Source organism: Agelaius phoeniceus, chromosome 9, assembly GCF_051311805.1.
Source record: "Agelaius phoeniceus isolate bAgePho1 chromosome 9, bAgePho1.hap1, whole genome shotgun sequence".
In the NCBI taxonomy this organism is placed as follows: Eukaryota; Metazoa; Chordata; class Aves; order Passeriformes; family Icteridae; genus Agelaius; species Agelaius phoeniceus.
Window position 1 is genome coordinate 28,304,368 of NC_135273.1, and position 19,174 is coordinate 28,323,541.

Sequence of the window (19,174 nt, forward strand, 5' to 3'; positions counted from 1 at the left end):
AATAACTTTTTTAATAACTGAAATAACATTTGAAGTGAAAGCTCAAATTCATTTTTTCCATGTGAACCTAGAAATTACAATTGGGCCTTTTTATGATTTGGTGATTGAGTAGACAAATGGTGCACTTCTTGGGTACCATAACAGTTAACACCTGTTTCAACTGTTTCATATTTGTATTGGATGGAACCTCAGCAATCCAATATGTCTTGAAAAGCAAAAATCTGATATAAAATATTTCATGGTATGGAAGAAATTACAATAAACAGAGTATAGCTTAAAATATAAAATGCTTGTTATGCACATTTACGTAGGTTTCATCTGTATTTCTGAAACCAATGTAGCCACCTTGTGTAAAAGTAGTCCTAGTTTTTCTGAGGGTTGGTTAAGTGATTATTCAATATCATAAAGTAAATACTGTTTTCTAAGAAAACAGTATTTCCTGAGTTGGCAGAAATGAAGCAGTTTGTCAGTGAGAAGTCAGGTACAGCTGGATTAATTAGCATTTGTTTTTGATTTCTCTCAAACTTGCTTTGGGGACAGGGACCACTGGCAGAAGGGTGGAGTGGTCTCCTATGGCACATACCAGGCAATAATGTCACTTCTTTATGTTCTTTGTTACTGGTGTGGTATTTTGCATTCAGTAATTTCAGAAAATGTGAAACTTTGTTCATTAAAATCTGAAAGCTTATTTCAAGTTTAGTGGAGATGGGCTCTATTGTACCTTCTATGTGCCCTCTATTGTACCTGCAGCTCAGGTACAGCACTGCTGGCCCCCTCAGCCTCCCACAAAAGGCTTTGTTGTCTCTGGTGTTTGGTAACTTGAAAACTTCCTGCTTTTCTGGATAAAGCTTGGTTTGCAAATCTAATTATTATTATGAAGATTACAAAAATAATTTGCCAGAGTGCCTTGTCAGATGTAAATATCGTGAGCTTCTTAATATGATATTTCAAAGCTGAAGTTTATTTTGAGAGTCAGGGTTAATGCTCTCAAGATTTGTTTAGAAAATATGATCTTGGCATGTGATGACCTAGGAGATTGTTTTTCCTAAACACGAATTCAAGTTTGCTTTTATCTCAGTTTATCTGATTTGAGGTAAACCTCAATGCCTTACTAAATTGCATCTGCTTGTAGAGAACACTGTAAATGATTTGCATTTTAATGGCTTCTGCATAAATTTCATAACTCTGGAATGCTTCTCTTGCTCATTTCCCTGCAAAAGATGCTGGGTTTGTCTTGCTGTAACAAAACCTGTTTAGCTTTTCAATTATAAGAGAAATGGATAAATTTGCCCTTGCTTTTGGCTATTCCTACTCTTTTCAGAACTTTCAAGACTGCCTTTATCTACTTTAGAGAGCAGAAAGGCTTCAAGATAATTTCACATGAATCATAGACATTTCAGACACGTGTTGGAAGCTTTCTTAATCATAGGTGCTTGGTTTGGGAGTAAACATACATGCAAATGTAGGTTATGGTGGGTAGCATCACAAAATTCATAAACTACTAGTAGAATTTAAATTTCTTTAACTGCAATTGCTCCTCATAAAAACCAGGGGAAATTTAGGAAGTAAAATGAAAGAGTGAGTAGATAATTGGTACAAAGAGTTATATGATATGAAGAAGGAGGGAAAAGGGAGACAATAGCTGGAAAACAGCTAACCTCAAAAGAAGCATAATACATTGGTTTATGTAGTTTTTCTTCAAGTTTTTAGGCATTTTTTTCTCTTTTATAGTGAAATATATTCTAAGTGTAACAAAATACTTTAAGGCACAATTCTGAGCATCTTTCCTTTATTAATGCATAATGGAGATGGTAATGACTAGATCACCTTAATATAGAAAAATGAGATATGATCAGATGCCTTTTCACAGCTATCACGAGACCTGACAAAAGGGTTATCATAAAGCATCTTATGTGCTGAAAAACTCTGATGAAAGACCCTATCTTTATAATATATTGTGACAACTAAACCTACTCACTACTAACTAAAGGTTTTTATGAAGTGCCATCTGCTCCAACTTTCCTATTGTCTCTGCTGTTGTGGGGTTTTTTTCCTGTGAACCCATTTTGGGATGTTTTCATTCCCTCTTGTTTCCCACTTTGTCCGTGCTTGCTGGATTCTGTCTGTTGTGCCATCAGTTGTTGGTGGGGCCAAGCTGTAAATCTGGTCACCAGAATGATTCATATTAAAAATAAACCTACAATAAAAAGCTTGGAATCCTCTTTGTCAGCATTCTACTTAATGCCCTGCAGAGCATCACTGCTATTATCTTAAGCCATCTCTTGTTTGTATTCAGTTTGGAAATTATGCATTTGCAGCTGGAACAAAATCTGGGTATTCTCAAAACTGCAGCTTCAGCCACACATCTGTCACGTTCTCATCTCCAATTTATCTTGTGTACCCTCTGATTAAAAGCATGTTGGTCCCGTGTTCCACTTGAAATAGAGTGGTGGTGCTCCTCCCTTCCCAAAAGCATTTCCTATCTATTCCTGAGCTAATGGAAAACATGTCAAGAAATGTGCACCTATCAAGGGGCTGCTTCAAGCAAGTTGTGTTTTTCTGCTTATACCAGTAGCTTGTAAATCTGGAAAACAAACCTTCCCCAGCTGTTTTCTCTGCTTGCAGAAAACCTTGTTCTGGTGAATATGAGCCAGTTTGCTCTTCTCATAAAGACACCTATGGGTTTTGAAAGTGGGGAGGGTTTTTTTTTTTTCTCAGACTTGTGGAACTGGGGAGTCTGGAATAGCTCTGCAGCAGGATGAATGCTTGACAGCTTCATTTGCTCCCTCTGTTCTGTCTGCACTGGGGTTGAATCATGACCTTCTGAATGGTATTAGATAAAACTTGCTAGTGAGCTCTTCTCTGTGGTAATTAAGTGTTGTTATTGAGATTTTGAGAAGCTTATTTCAAATGTAGTGGCACTTCTTCCTCTGGGGTAGAAGTCATGCCTCCAGTCTGTATCTGCTCACTTGCATTTTGCTATCACATTGCATTAGCTGAGTTGACAGTCCCTTAAGAGTTTGGAATTGATTGTGTAATTGGAGGAGGGGGGCAGAACTGAGTAGTTGAAACATGGCTTTGAAGCCAGGGTGATGGGGTGAGCTCGAGGGGTCTGTTTTGTACATGAGAAATACAAAGTTGCTTCAGTAATCCTGTACCATTCAGGAAACTCTTCTCCACCCTTGGAGTTGTTTTTGAAGGCATCCCTTTCTCCAGGGAAAAGGAAGTTATCCTCTTTGTAATCAGTTTGAGCTACTGTGTTTTGAACTGCTTGCTAGTTCAACACAGACAAACTACAGCATAAGCTATGTGCAAACAGTTGTATCATTTTAAGTGCAAAAAATTTTTAAATGAACTTGCAGTTATGGGTTTAAATACAAGTGGGAGATAATCCAGATTATTATTATCCCACTTGTATCCAGGTCTTGAGATCACTGAATAATGTGATAGTTGATACAGAAAATCCTGTGCTCTCCTAGCTTCCTTTTGATCCTGCTGTTCGTAGAATTGCAGGGCAAAGTATGCAGTGTGACTAAATTGTTACACTTAGACCGTGTGCATTTTGTAACTAAAATATCTACCAGTGGGTTAGAGCTCGAGTACCCAAATACAAAGGGCTCAGACTCTGTCCTTGGCAAGTGACTTGTGAAAGGTTAATCTGGGTATTGCTCAGCTGTTGACAAATGTTTATTGCATGAGAAAAAATACCCAGAGTTGTTATTTTACAGTAGCATGTACTCACTGAGACTTTCTATATGTAAGCCTGCAAATTGTCTCCTGTGTATTTAGTAACCAGATCCCACTTTTGTTTTACAGCTGCTGCAGAGGGCAAAGGGAAAAGTGGGGAAGACTTTTTTCAGAAGGTAAGAAAAATATTTCAATTCTATAACAGCACCTGACTAGAGAAAGAAAAAAAAAAACCAAAACCAATTATTCATGCATGTGATCAACTAATTAAACTTCATGCACAGTTTCCACCATATTGATCAAATTTTTAAAAATTTTGTCATTTAGTGTTTTCTTGCTACCAGCCATGCATGGAATGAGATGAGAAACAGGTTCTTTGGTGTATGCTCCTGTCATCTGTGCACAAAAACAATTTACCAGTTTTACCAATTACTTAGCTGAAAATGTTAAAATATGCATGATGAACATTTGTTATGCTTAATTGTTAACCCAAAAGATGTTGTGAGGTGGTCTTAAGCATGTTGTCTGTGGATAAATGCTGCATCCTGTTATTAAAATACTGCTTTGCAACTTAGTGTGATATTGTTGAAAGCATAAATATTTGGTTGAGAAATGCAATAGGCTTTTAAGAAAGAAATGCACAATCCACAAAATGATTCAACAAAGTTTGTGGTTGGACAGAGGCACGGAAGGACTGGAAAAGGGAGTCCTGCAGCAACTAAACTACAAACTGAAATGTGGTCAAGAGTAAGGACTTGCAAATTTTTTTTACAAAGCAGCATAGTATTGGGGTTTTTTTGTCTTTTTGTTTTTGTTTTTTTTTCAAGAATAGTTTGAAGAACATTATTTATGAGTTATTTTAATGAAAATCTGCATGTTGCAGGCTAATAAAAATGATGAGCTGTTTTTTTAGTACAGAGAAGAAAGACAGTGCAAACTTCGCTGTATACTGAAATGCCTTGACACTCTTTTTTGACTCATTTTCCATTGAAGTAATTTGCTGTATTTTGCTATAATTTTAAGTGGTTGTTCTAGAAAGGAGGATGTGAAAGGTTACTTTACCCTGCATGTGACTGTGGGATGCCTTGATAAAGGCTGGTGAGGAGGAATATATATGCTGCCAAAATGTTTGGATTTTCAGATTTATGTTGCCCTTAACTGACAGTGAGAGTTGTTTTTCTAAATGTGGTGCTTAACTCTCTGATATTGGTGTGCACAGAGAAGAATGTGTCAATAGTGCCTCCTTAGGATTTTATCAAAATACTTTGAGGTTTTTTTACTTGCTGAAACAAAGCTAAGCCATAGTAGCCTGTGCTATATTCTACACATTATTCATTTTACCACGGTGTTTTCTCTCTTTTAGATAAATCTGCTCATAATTCCGAAAGGTGTGGATAAAATATTTCTTCTTGAGTTGCTTATCTGTTTGACATGTGTATTTGATTGCTTGATTATTTACTGTAGATATGATGTGCCTTACAATTATGTAGTCACTAGTGTAATAGCAGAAAATGCTGCGTTGAATTTAAGAGGAAAGCAAAATATGCTGTACCCTAAGTATGTCAATGAGTGCACTCCTTACTTACCCACACTGATGCTACAGTGGCTATCCTGGCATTTAGATCTTGTCATACTTGTGCATAATTATTATCTAGGCACAGTGTGGGTGCTGCAATAGGTTCAAGCTGCTTCATTTTAACTGGCATTCTACTTAAAATATCACCAACTCCACAGTGTAGATTTCTGAAGTTTCTGAGCACATACACACAATGCTACAACTAATAAAACCAGATGGAAACTATCTCCTTTGAGCTCTCTTTTGTTGGAAGAAATCTCTGGACAGTTGCTCATAGCTTACTCACCATCTCTGTCTGCGCAATTTCCTTTATTCAGAGTTAAATTTTTCCCCTCTCATGTGAAATGAATAAGGCAGAGTATGTGGAGGTAAAATGAAGACTCATTTCATGTGTTTCAGGTTGGTGCAGTGAGGGAGAAAGTGATTTGTGGTATTAGAAACACATTGCCAATGAAGGCAGCAGGACACTCCCAGAAACTCAATATGAACTCCAAGCTGCAGCAAAGACATTTTTGTAAAGCAGTTCAGATAATGAGACTTCAGGACATTATTGGCAGGATTTTGAGTGGAACAGGGAGGGAGAAGTGCATCCTTGAGAGGCCACATCTAGAACATGAGGGCTTTATTTGCATGAATAATGCCACGTTTGGTGTGTTCTGATGGACTGCCCTCAATGTGCTGAGGTTGGGAATGGCTTTGGAGGTGGAAGAAGTTTTCATAGGAATGCTGAAATGGCAAATGACAAGACAGAAATTCAGGAAGGTGATTCTGTATGTCAAGGCATGCAGACCAGGAGGGAGCAGAGAGGAGGCTGTGCCTGGGGGGTTGGCAGAGACTCAGCCTGCATTGTTAAGCTGCAGAGAGGCTTTTAAAGAAAGTTAATACAAGGCTTTGGTGCTAAGCAGTCTTTTGCTGGTCCTTAAACATGTGAGAAAGCAGTATTACTTGGGTTTTCATAATCAGGCAGGATCTCAGTGGATGTGAACTGTGCCTACCAACTTTCAACTTCCAGAGTTTAATAACAATTTAAATGTCAATATGCATAATTTCACTGAGCATTTTAGCAGAAACAAGCATGTGTAATGCAGTTGCTTGTGGAGCTACTGAATGAGCCCCAATTCTTGGTGAAATTCAGGCAATTTTTCTGCCCTGTGGTGGCAGGAAAGATCAGGTGAAGACATTCCCCTTCCTCTGGTCCTGAATTGAAGTGAGAAGTAGATAAAATGTCTTTTGGTAGTGTCATTTTTAAGAGTCTGAAAACTTTATCATACTTTCTTCTAATGTTTCTAAGTTGTAGTACTGCTTCAGATGAGGGAAGACCTACCACCATCTAATGAGGATTTTTCAAAACCACTGGGAGCTACGAATAATTTGGCAAGAAATAAGTAAATAATGGCATGGTTTTCTGTGTAGAGCTCTTGGATCTGCAGTTCAGTAACAGGTAATCCTAAATAAACATGGATTGCTCTGCTGTTGTGTTACATATTATTTATGTAAAAGATCCTTGTGGGCCTTGCTCTCTAAATTGTTTTTCTTATTTATTCTGTGAGAGGAATACATAATATGAAGTTATTACATGTCCTTGATCCAGAGCCCCTTTTCAGTTGATGGTGGATTTTTTCCACCAAGTTCCACAACATCTGGTTCACGCCTCATAGGAAGCAAGGCCCTTTCCCCAGCAAAGCCAGGACATTGTTACAGGGAACAGATAATTTATGTAGCCCTAAGTTATCCGTTAGGTGTGTGGCACTCTTATATAAAATGTAAGAAGGTGGTGATTCTCTGTCCTGAAGAGTTCATAATCCAAAACAGGTGAGGGCTGGCCCTGTGGACCCAGAGGAATGTCATGCATCATTTTGGTTTGCTTTTAGCTCTCTCATCATCAAGTTGGTTTATTTTCTTCTTTTTAAAACATTTGGGAATCTCAGTGCTGATGGTAATCTTTCATTCTGAAACTTCTTTGGACAGAAGTGTATCTGTAGCCTTCTCCAGGGCCTGTGAGCAGAGCAGGGTGGGTGATAGGTGAAGGCTGTGGCTTGAGTGGAATTTGGGTGGAGTTCTTGGGACAATGTGGGACTGCACGTGCAGAAGGTGGTGACTGGAAATGATGCACTCATGGTGCTCTGCACAGGTCACATCCAAGCTCTTTATTTCAGTGTTATTCAGTGTGCATGTGTTAGTGTGAGCTTTGGGAGTGTGCCTGGAGGGGCTCCTCAGCTCTGGCTTTCCTGCCTTTTGGAGTTCATTTGCAGAGCTTGGTTTTGTAGGAAGCACTAAACACTACCAGCCAGCTGTAGCTTGTGTGTTTTACTGGTCCTGAGCTTTTATGTTTTGTGTTTAGGGTTTCTTCTGTACCTTTTTTAAGCAAACAGAAGTGGTGTTTGCATGCATTTGCCCAGTTGTGGATACTTAGGGGTTTTTAAGATATCTCTGGATTTAGGCAAAAAGTGCTAAAACACAAGCGTTTAAATGCTTGTGTCTCTCTCACTGCAGAGTCTGTTTTTCCCTGAGGGAGACATAATTGTGCTTGGAGCTGTGAAGTTGCAACTGGGCAAAAGTTTCATGTGTGTACCAAAATCTCTTCTGTTAATTATGAGGAGCTTAGGAGTGCAAAGGAAGACGAGTGGTTTCTTTTCATTTTCCTTCCTGTGCTTACATGGAGCATGTTTAAACTGTAGCTTCAAATTTTATTAAATAATTAGCACCATGGAAGCTACTGTGGCCATTTTGGAAGCACAATGTGGTGAAACCATCCTTTAAACACAGGTGGTCTTTCAGTCCAGGTATCTGGAAACAGTAGTAGCAAGAGACTAAGAAAGAAAACAAAGAAATGCCCAACCAAAGCCAAAAAATAAACCCCTGTGATTATTTGAAGATGTGAAAAATAGCTATATCTAACTGCATCTTTAATCATATTTCTGTTAAAGTCCTTTATGCAGTAGTTATTAAGGATTGTGCATTTTTATTTATTTAGGAGGCTCTGGCAGCAAAGGCAGCAAGGAATCTTCCTCAAGCCCTGTTTGCTTATCTAAGACAGTAAAAAAGCTTGGTTTGCAACATCCTGTGTTTTCACTTGTATCTTTGAAAAATATCTTTTATGTTGTTCTGGGACAAACCTAATTGTTGCAATATTCTTACACGTGAATATATTAATACAGTGTTGATGTATGCATTTTGTAAGCATAGGTAGTATATTCTGATACAAATAAATTTAATTTTCTCTTTGCAGTAGGTCAGACTGGAAGTGGATCAGTCTCACTTTTTAATCTCTGAACGTGAAGCATATCTAGAGCTTCAAATGCAAGTGGCTTAGGGCATTTTCAGGCATTAAAAATATTAATCATTGACCTGAGACTAAGATGTCTCAAGCTAATCATTATCCACATTCAGGACTAACTTCTGGAGGGCTTTTCATGTGTCTTCAGCCATGACTATTCCCCAGCTGCCTATTTATAGCTGTAGTTCCCCCAGGGCTGTGTTTCCATTGCTGATGGCAGCCACTGGGCTCTGAGTTTCTTGCAGTGTTATTTATCTGGTGGTGAGACCTCGTGAGCTGCTGGTGATCAGACATTAGCGTGGGTCTTGTCTCTGTTTCAACCACAGCAGCAGCTTGGAGCTACAGGAGCCGGTTCCACACATTCCACTTTTTCTGGGTAGGAATCAGGATCTGCACTAGCATTAAAATAACCTCTAGATGTAGAGCTTGGCTCATAGCATGTGACAAGGATTTATTAAGGCCATACGTTTCCAGAGCTGGCTTCAAGTGCCTGGCTGGGATGGGAATGCTGGCATCCAATTTACCCTGAGCTTCCTCTCATTTAGCTTCCTGTGAAAAGGAAGGGACTGCTTGGAGAGGGCAGCATGGATTAGGGGGCTGAAAGAATGTCAGTGCAAGTTAACATTTGCAGGAAATCTTGGGATTGAGACATTTGTCTCCCTTTTGGCAAAACCCCACCCAGTGGAAAGGAGGCTATTTAGGTTGGATCAGTTTCTCTAAAAAGGTAAATCAAGAATGCTTACTTAACTTTTTGCTTAGTTCAGGCAGAGCTGAGTGGTGGGAAGGCTTCATTTTTGTGGAAAATGGCACTCATCCCATCTGTAGTATAGTGACCATTCTGCTAAGGCAATGGAGTCATTCCAAGGATTTTTGGTGGTTTTTTTTTCATTTAATCTCCAGTTTCTCCTGTGCTGCTTCTGATAGAATGGGTACTATCTTGAGATTTTACCTGTAATATTAAGTCTTAGTTGATAAAGTTCAGCTTTATGCCACTTTATTGCTATACCTAACACTTTGTGCAAGATCTCTCCTGCATTGTAGAGCAGTAGAGGAGGAGTGGTTTGTCACCACCATCTCAATTGAGGTGCTCAGTGCTTTTCATTCTGAGAGTTAAACCCTCCCTCAAAACAGAGGAGAGATTTCCTTCACAGAAATGTTTGTGCTTTTACCTTGGGGGGGGAAAAATAATATAAGGGAGACAAGTATGAGAATGATTCGAATAAAGAATATACACTGGGTATCTGCCTTGTAAGGAGGAGAATTGCTGATTTTGGTTTCAGAGAGGAGATTTGGATGCATATTGGTGTTTTGAACAGTGTTCTGTGTAGTTTCACTTTTAGTGATACTTTGCTTAGGATTTTTTATATTACTTGTGTAATTCATTAATACTGTAGAGACAGATAATTCTATAGATCATTTTTTGCATGCTTAAATATTTTTTTTGTTTTCAACTATGCTATGTCCTGTATTTAAAACAAAAGTGTTACCTGTGACCCTTGACAAGTATTTCCATTGAGGGTAAAATAAGCTTCCAAATCAAGTGAAGGACTTCAGTGTTTCTCCATAGGTAAGGGCATTTGATTGATTGATTTTTACTCTCAACTTTTTTTGCTGTACTTGTAAATTAAGTACCGAATTCTGTAAACATTTTTGTTGTAGAAGGTTCACTTAATGTAGTTTTTGGATGCAGCAACAATACTGCAATATTTGCTTAAACAAAACCTTTGTTTTAAGAGTCATCTTAGTTCCTTTCAGGTGAAGTGAAGGTTAAAAAAAGATTCAGTGAGTATGTGCATACATGCATTTGTTCTCACCCTTTCTAGGGTAAAAATCCCTTACTGGAAATGGAAACAATAAAAAATCCAAAGCCATATCCATATAGGCAGCTTTCCCAATTCCATCTTTAGTGATTTAGAGCTTTTATGTGCAGTCTGAAAGTTTCATTTGTAAAACTGATGTCTTTTACTCTGCTGTCTTTATTGCCTTTATCCATGATCTGTTCATTAGTTGTAGTATTTAGTAAAAAAATTTTGATACGCCTTGATCAAAACTATGAATAAATACATTGCTTAGCTTCAGGACCTCTTCATCCTGGACATGCTTGCTTTAATTCTTGGTTAGTTCTTTAGGAATAGCTGTGAAAACCTTGTGAAGATGGTAAATTTGTTAGAGTCAGCATTAGGATAAGTCCTTGACAGCAAAGAGCCTGTGTGCTGCTCTGGGGAAGCCTCAAAGTCTGTGCACAGGTATTGGCCCTGAGAAGTTGTAGGGAAGTGTTGGTGTTCTCCTTAGCTTGACATGACACTGTATAGCAGTATGCAGGTGAGTTTTCCTTCTGTTCCCTTTTTATATATCAATCAGAAACACATCAATGTTTTTTAATAATTATTTTAGCATTTAATAAAAACTTGAAATAAAAATCAGTTTAACAGAGATGGACAAGTGAGTAGGTGAATATCAATTCCCTGCAGTATTGAAGCAAATGACTTGCAGGGGAAGCATGAACAAAAGCATATGGGAGTATTGATCCTTATCCATGCTGCTTATTCCAGACAGTCATGTCTAAAATAATTTACATGTTACCTTTTTCCAAGACAAGTAAAACTAGGGAAGAAGGACTAGCCAAGCAGTCACCTTTTCTGAAAATGTGTCTGGGTTTCTGACAGTCGGGCTATAAAGTGGGAAAATGAGGAGCCCTGCCCTTGAGGACACACAGGCACTCATGTCCTTGTGTGTGGGAAGGCTCTGTTGTCCCACTGCTCCTTTCTGTACAGACACACAAGTGGAGCTTGATCCTTGTCCTCCCTGTGCCTCCTTTGGTTGTGTATTTTAAACAGATGGCACCTACCATGTGTGCTGTCAGTACTGACAGACTGCAGTCACAGCAAACTTACTGAGCACTTTCTGTATTTTATGGTTTTAATTCTGGTTCTCTGCAGAGGAGATGGGTTTTTTGCCGCACAGGAGCACAAACTGGAAGCTCTGGACAGTGTAATCTGGGATGTGGGGTGCCTGGGGCTGTGTGCCATTGCTGCTTCTCAGGAACAGCCCCTCCTCCTTACCTGCAGAATGGGTGCTTACACAGGGGTCAGGCTGTACTCTCCAACTTTGAGTAGTGGCTGTGACAAACTGTGAATTCTTGATTGGAATGTCTTATGTAGATCACCTCAGGGGGAAAGAAACCACCACAGGGCTTGGGATGCAAATCCATTGCTGTGCCCAAAATGTTGGCCAGACTTCCACAAGAGCTGTGTACTTGCACCAGGCTTTGGGCCAAGTTTTGTAATCTCATTTTCAACTCCTTATATTCCTCAAATTTCCTCACCAAACCAGTAATCCTTGATGCTGCCCTGCTGATGTGCTCTGGCAATGCAAGTGCTTTCTCTGGCCTCACCAGTTTTGGAGTTTGAATTCCCAATGGGTAACTTCACACAAACCTCTTTGGAGTCTTGTTCTTCCTTCCCATCCTTGTTCTTCCCTTGCTTTCTCCTCCCCCCAAACCAAAAAAAAAACAACAAACCATTAAATGTAATAATTCTGTTTCCAGCTCCAGCCATTGCTGTGTTGTTGCTGCCAAAAGCCATGTTCAGGGATTAGTCATCCTCTCAGATTGTGCTGCATTACCTCTTGTGCACTGCAAGAGATAGAGCTAAGCACCACCCCATGCAGAATTTCACATGTCTGCTGTGACTCTTCAGGTCTTGTCATATGGAAATATATTTTCCTTTAATTTTCATCTAAGTTATATTCCATGATTGAAATAAACAATAAGAATAAACTTGTTTATACAGCTGTAAATGCATGCAAACTGAGGGGACTGAGACAACTTTTCTGAAAGCTGAAGATGCAAGATGAACACTGAAAGTCCGTGAAACCAAGTATTCCAAGACTAGGCATAACATCTTCATGGTGTAAAGTGAGATTGTCTCAAAGTTACTTTCCCACATGGTATTGAAGTCCAAACTCATTTAATTTTGTTCTTTTCCTCACTTGCCTGGAAAAAGAATTTCATTTAACTGGGGAAGGAATTCAGACTAGGTAACTGCAGAGACCCACAAGTAGATGCAGATTCCTGTCTGACCCATTTTCCTTTCACTGTGATTAATTCCTGAGGCAGAAAAGGCCAAGATGCCCAAATCCCAAAGGTGGGAGGGTCAGAAATAGGTATCTTACCAACACTAACTATAAAGAATAATACTTTGATTTAATGTGCCTGCTTTAAATGAAGGCAGGTCTGTTATATATGTTGTTCTTGTTCATCCGCTGTGTGTAAAATACTTCCTTTGAATTCTGAAATACTTGTGGGCTTTGGGGGAGTTTTGTTTGGTTGGTTTTGTTGCATTCAGGACATTCCAGTTTCTATCCAAAATCAGCTAAACAAAAAATACAGCATAAGAAAAAATAATTTCTTACTGTCTTAATGTAAAAACTCCCCAAAGTGCTCAAACTATAAACTTTTCAAGCTGGAATACAAGGAAGCCAAAAGCTTCTCTTCCAGCTGCCTTACAGTTAGACTTTTTTTTCCTTGAAGGCCCAATGATATGCAGCTAGAGCCAATTTTTTCAGGGTCAGAGTACAGTCTGATTTGTTTTGTTGGTGTCTTCCAGTGTCTTTCTCCTCTTCTTTTTTTTCTCCACTGAGAATAGCTTACATATTTTGGCTTGTAAATACTACAATTACACTTGGGCAAAGGGAGGAAGGAAAGTTGTAGAAAGACCATATTCTTAGGTTTTCCTTCATTTTGAGAAGAAGCATGAGGTTATTTTTTGGGGATTAAACCTTGCTGACTGATATGCCTGATCCCTTTGGTCAGTTGATCCCTCAAGGCAAGGAGAGCACTGATTAGTACTCACTCTATCACTTATTTTGTGTGGACATGAGGGAAACTATGGCAGAGGTGCTGTTCTGCAGAGATCATGAACTCTGAGTCATCCCTAGGCTGAATTTCCTCTGAATGTTATGTAGCTCCAGTATTTATACAATTGGAATGCATGTATTATAGCTGGAGCACTTGAGAGTTCTCTTCTTCATGTGAGAGCAGAGCCCCTGTTCTCAGGGTGTGTGGCATAATACTGATTTCACTAATGAAGCAGTTCCATTGCAACATGCACTTGAGGTTGTCATGGAATTATTCCAGATTTTTCAGGGAAAAAATAAAATCTTGTCACTTAAAATTGCCTGTGTTTGAATGGTAAAGCTGAAACAAAAAGTTGGTGCAACAGTGATCTATGCAGTCTTCAATCTCATCTATGATCTTCAATATCATCTTTACTTTCAAGTTTAACTGCTCTCATAAAAAGTCAGTTCCAAGTTTTCCAGAGCTTTGTGACACTCTGCTGTTATAATAAATACAATATGTAAGTAGCAACTTAAATACAACGATAGTTTAAGAAGTAAGCGATGTAGTTTAATTTTTTAAGTGTTCTTAGGAAAGTCCTGGTTTATTGTAACATTACAGCCTGGAGTTGAAAAGCCAGCACAGACTGAGCATTTTGATACTTCAGTAAATGTACTTAATTTAAGTGCATCCTGACTTTTTTTTGCCTTTCTAGGATAGGAGATAAACTTGTCTTTGTAGGGACCAAACTGAGTTATCTTTTTTGGTCTAATGTGGCAATTTTTAACATTACGAAGAGCTTAAGGAGAGTAGATGGCCAAATCTCAGTGGCTGGCAGTCAGACTGCTTTTCCTTTGAAGATCTTACATGCATCTTTCTCATATGTCCCTAGAATGTGCAGCTGTGAAGTTGTGGGCTTTCATTTTATTTTAGTTTAGCATAAGTAACGGGGAGGATTTAATTTCTCCAAGACAGAAGTCTCCAACCTTTATTGAAAGGGTAAAGGACTGATGGGATGTAACACTTGCCTTGAATGACATGCATTCTTCTTCTGTCTCCTGTCTTGTGGTTCCTTTCATGTTGGATCTTCTATAACTCAGTCCTGCACCATTCTTTGTTTTAGCATCTCCCTTTTCCTTTTAGACAGTGCCTTGCAATTTTCTGTGTATTTCTCTGCCTGTTGCCCAATTTAAAAAAATCCTCCCCCAAAGCCTTTTATCAGAGACAAGTGACTTCTTTGAAACAGCTTTTTTCACATCTGGATTGAAAAATGGTGAAAAGTATATGTATGTTGCTGGTAGAATTTCACCCTCCTGGAAATGTTTTATTTCAGCTGTAACTTATTATCCAATAGTGCTGAAACCAAAAATATAGTATAATGAAGTCTGGCTGACGCTTTGTTTTTCCACATGGCATGCTAATCTGGAAGTTGTTGTGGTGTCCTTGGGATTTGGATGTAGAAGATAAGAATTAGGAACTGTTAGAGAAATCTGCCCTAATTCTGAATTAGACTGTTATGGAAAACTTTACTGGTATTGTAGCTGTTTTCTTAATACATTACTTTTTTTCTTGGAAGTGGCTTTGCTAATTATTTTGACATTTAAATTGTTCTCATTCCATCACGAGTATGATGAGGGTATGAGCTCACCATGCTTGTTGATGAGACCTTGGTATAAAAGAGAAGTCCTTGAGTCTCAGTAGACATGCCCAGCATTTCTAGGAGCTGCATTTCCATTCTTCTATCTGAAGTCCTTGGTGTCAAGCAGTTCCTTCTCCTGTGTTACAACTAAATGGGTTGGTGAAGCTCTGTAGCTCTGTGCCAAGATGAAATTTCAGTATAATCTGCCTGTAATAGGGCTGGTGGAATTTTCACTGAGCCAAAGGCGGCAGCAGATGAGAGCTGACACTGAGCTAAATGACTGCATGCTTTTCACAGTGTGAGAGTGTGTGCATAGGTTTTCCCTGTTGGTTGGTTGGAGATGTACAGATAGATTACACACTGTGTCATAATAAATAAATGCTGTCAAATATCTGCTCTGACCTGCTAAACTGAGAAGTAAAAATTCTGGAGTCTGGATAAGCTTATAATGAAAAGCTGCTTTTGGGTAAAAGTGAGGCAGACCAATATATTTTGACTTATGGAGACTCAAAAAGATTCAATTTAAATTTGATAGGCTTTACTTAAGAACCATTTTAAGGTAACTGAAGAAATATTTGTGTTGAATTGTAAAGGTTTGAAATTCCCTCAGAGATGGATGTGGAGTCTGCTGTAGCTATTAGTGGTCATTTGAACTTCATGGAAGCTGCTGGGCATTTTGGGTTTGCTCTGTGGAATTCTTTTGAATGATCAGAACTCAGCCATGCTTATTAACAGACAAAAGTTGTCAAGAAAACCAGAGAAGCAGTTAATGGCTTGTGCTATTTAAAAGTAATAATATTTAACAGTTTTAAAAATGGTAATCATCATATTTTCAGAAAATGAACGTATGCTTTTGCAGGAGAAAAATAATAACTTAATTCTTTAAAAATGCTTTCTTTTTTAATAGATTATGGAAGAAACAAATACACAGATTGCTTGGCCATCAAAGTTGAAGATTGGAGCTAAATCGAAAAAAGGTATTTTATTTTGTTCTTGTTATGGGGTGGGATTTGTTGTTAGCATAGTAAAAACCACAGAATAAAGAGTTGGATTTTCAGAGTCACACATCAGTACTGGTCACCTGAAGTATTTCCATTCCAGTCTGCCATTTCTTATAGAAATTTTGGGTTGACATTATCTTGACTTTATATAGGTATGTGATACAGCAACCCATTTTAAGGAGCTTGCAATTCTGGGAGTATTTATTTAATCAAAACTGTTGTATTAAGCATGTGTGACTTCTGCTGTATGATTCTGTATCTAATCAGAACAGTTTCTTTATTTTACAGCAGCCAAAGCCAGTGTTTCTGGTAACATTTTAGATGAGTGGGTGTTTTGTGGGGTTTTGTGTTTGTTTCTGTAGAGTACAAAGATGAGTGTTGGCCAAGCCCAGCAGAACAGTAAATACTCATTGTGTCCCTGACAGGGACAGCCTGCACACATTTTTGGGTTCTCTAAGAAACCTAAGTGGAGCTGTTTCTTAGGAATGACCAGTATTGTGTTTTAAATTGTTTCTTTTGGAAGCCCAGCCTATTAGTGTGAGCTAAGTATACAGTCTGGACATCTCTCTTGGAAATAAACCTTCTTGTTCTGTTCATAAGGAGTCATAGCTGTGACTGATTGAAAGCAACACTTAATTTCTCTTCTGCATAAAAAATGGAATTGGGAACACTGCATGCATTTGTCCAGGCTAATACATATTTAAAAACCAAGAAAATGAACTTCAGATAATTTCTCTCCATGTTATATATAGAATGTAAAGGTGGAGGTGTGGGCTAACCTTAGTAAATTAATAACATCTCTTGGGAAGAAAAATGACCTTCTTAGAAAGGTGCAGGATTAATAAAATTTTTATGGTGTGAAGTGAGATTGTTTCTGAGATACTTTCCCACATGGTGGTAAAGTCCAAATTGATGTCATTTTTTCTTTTCCCCACTTGCATGGAAAAAGAATCTTGCTTAAATGGGGAAGGAATTAAGACTGGGGAAAATGCAGGTGTTCTGTATGTAGGCATTAATGTGTGGAACTAACCTTTATAGTAATGCAGGAGTGACAGGGTCTCTGTGCAAACCTGGGGAGTTCTGTGTACCCTCTCCTCGGGTGCTGGGAATTGATGCACACCTGACACTCCTCAGCAAGCTGAGGCACAGGAGTTCGTTTTTCTTCTGAGGACAGAAAAGGCGAAATGGTACCTCTAACTTTTTTCCCCCTAATTTAAGGGGGCTTAGTTCTGAAGATGAAAAGCATGAATGAAAGGCAAAAAAAGAGGGGTAAGAGAGGTGTTGGTTGGGTTTCTGCATTGGTACTTGGAGATGCAGCTTTAAATTAAATTAATTTAATCTCTTTATTAGTGACCTCAAGTAGAAGATCATGTGGTGAAGCTCTATCAATGCACAGAATGAATTTGAGTGCCATGGGAAATAAAACAGCTAAAAGAGTTATGGGCTGATAACAGTAAAAATTGAGGAAAGGGAGCACATATTCCAGCTGGGCATACTGAGTGAATCTGCAGTGGGAATGATTATTCTGCAAAGTCCTCGTGCCAAAAGAAACCTCAGATAGTGAGATAGTGATGGGCTGTAAACAAGACATTTTAGCAATATGCTAAACTATTAAAAAAAGTATTTCAAATGCCTGTGGATTTCAGGGTGGCTCTAGAGTTAAGACTTGTGCTCTCTGGCCACCTCTGGTGTGCTGGGTTGTGTGTATATACACCTAAGATGGTAAATTACAGCATGTGTACAAAGAACCCCTGAACCCTGAGGTTCCTATTTCTTGTGAAATAAGGTGCAGTTTATATGTTCTGTTTACACTTAATACCAATTGTTTGCAATTCTTTGACTTTGCATTTGCAGCTACAGCAGCTGTTTATATAGGGGTAAATATTCCAAGTGTTTAACATACTCTTAGCTTCACTTAATGACATTTTGTGATTGAGAGGAGAGTCTGCAACAAACAACTGGCTGGCTCCCCAGGGCCTGGAACTCAGAACATGGTCTGCCTGCCTGCCTCCTTGGCTGGAGCTGAGCCTGAGTCATTGATGAGGGAGCAGCAGCTATGGACCGTGCTTTACCCCTGCCTGCCTCCTTGGCTGGAGCTGAGCCTGAGTCATTGATGAGGGAGCAGCAGCTATGGACAGTGCTTTACCCCTGCCTGCCTCCTTGGCTGGAGCTGAGCCTGAGTCATTGATGAGGGAGCAGCAGCTATGGACCGTGCTTTACCCCAGCCCCACGCTGCACCCAGGCATCACCCACACATCCTAGGGTTTTTTTATAGTTCTGCAACACAATCTGCTTGTGGTTTCAGCAGCTTCACATTCTGTGTGTTGTGGCCTTAGGTCATTCACAGCTTTCCTCCCAATATAGGGGAAAAACAGTCGTTAGGAAAACGTTGCTTTTCTTCCTGTGATATTGGTCAGTCTGTCATGAAGCACTCGGGGCTCAATGATATCATTCTTCTCACTGCTGGTGACAATTTTAATTAGACACTACTGATACTAAATCAATAAGAACAAGCCATGTTTTGTTTTGAATTTGAACACAAAGACATTGAAATTTACAGCCAAGGTGTACATGGTAAGATTCAGTAAGGATGAGGAATAAGTTCTCTACAAGATCCAGAATCCTTTCGTGATCTTTTAGAAAAAAATGTGCTACAGTGAAGCTGAAGCACCAAGAGTAGATGATTTGTGAACGTCCGTATTATTTCTTTTCTCTTATATTAATTACAACTTTTAAATTGATGAGTCCAAAATTCTATATTTTAAGTATCATAATGGTAATTCATTAACTTACACGTGATAAATATTTTCTGATGGGGTTTTTGAATTGCAAAAGACTAATGTCTGAATTCAGCATAAGCAGATTTTAAGAATTTCCTAATTCAAATTCATTATTTAATGTATTTTCTAAAACACATCATCACGAAGCTAAATTGAAAAAACTATTATCAACTCTCAACAGTTTCATAAGGGCAAAACAGGAATTTCCTGGTTTTAATGAACACCAGATGCTGTAGCCTTACTCTAGTGATGAGGAGGGTTAAAGCATTTAGAAATAAACGTTTAGAAAACACACAAACACATAAATCTTCCACAGCATCTTAAAGCAAGCCATTTGTTCAAGTTGCCAAAGAGATCCCATAACATGAAGGATTTAG

At 38.7% G+C, this 19,174-nt stretch overlaps 1 protein-coding gene across 1 annotated transcript in view; it reads left to right on the plus strand.

Annotated features, from left to right (window-relative positions):
• The window catches only part of BICC1 (BicC family RNA binding protein 1), a 90,153-nt gene that overhangs the window by 28,982 nt on the left and 41,997 nt on the right, over positions 1-19,174 (plus strand). Inside the window, exons 2-3 of the mRNA XM_054637186.2 lie at positions 3,817-3,863; positions 15,924-15,993. Coding sequence (XP_054493161.2) covers positions 3,817-3,863; positions 15,924-15,993 — 117 coding nt within the window. The remainder of the gene's footprint in view (positions 1-3,816; positions 3,864-15,923; positions 15,994-19,174) is intronic.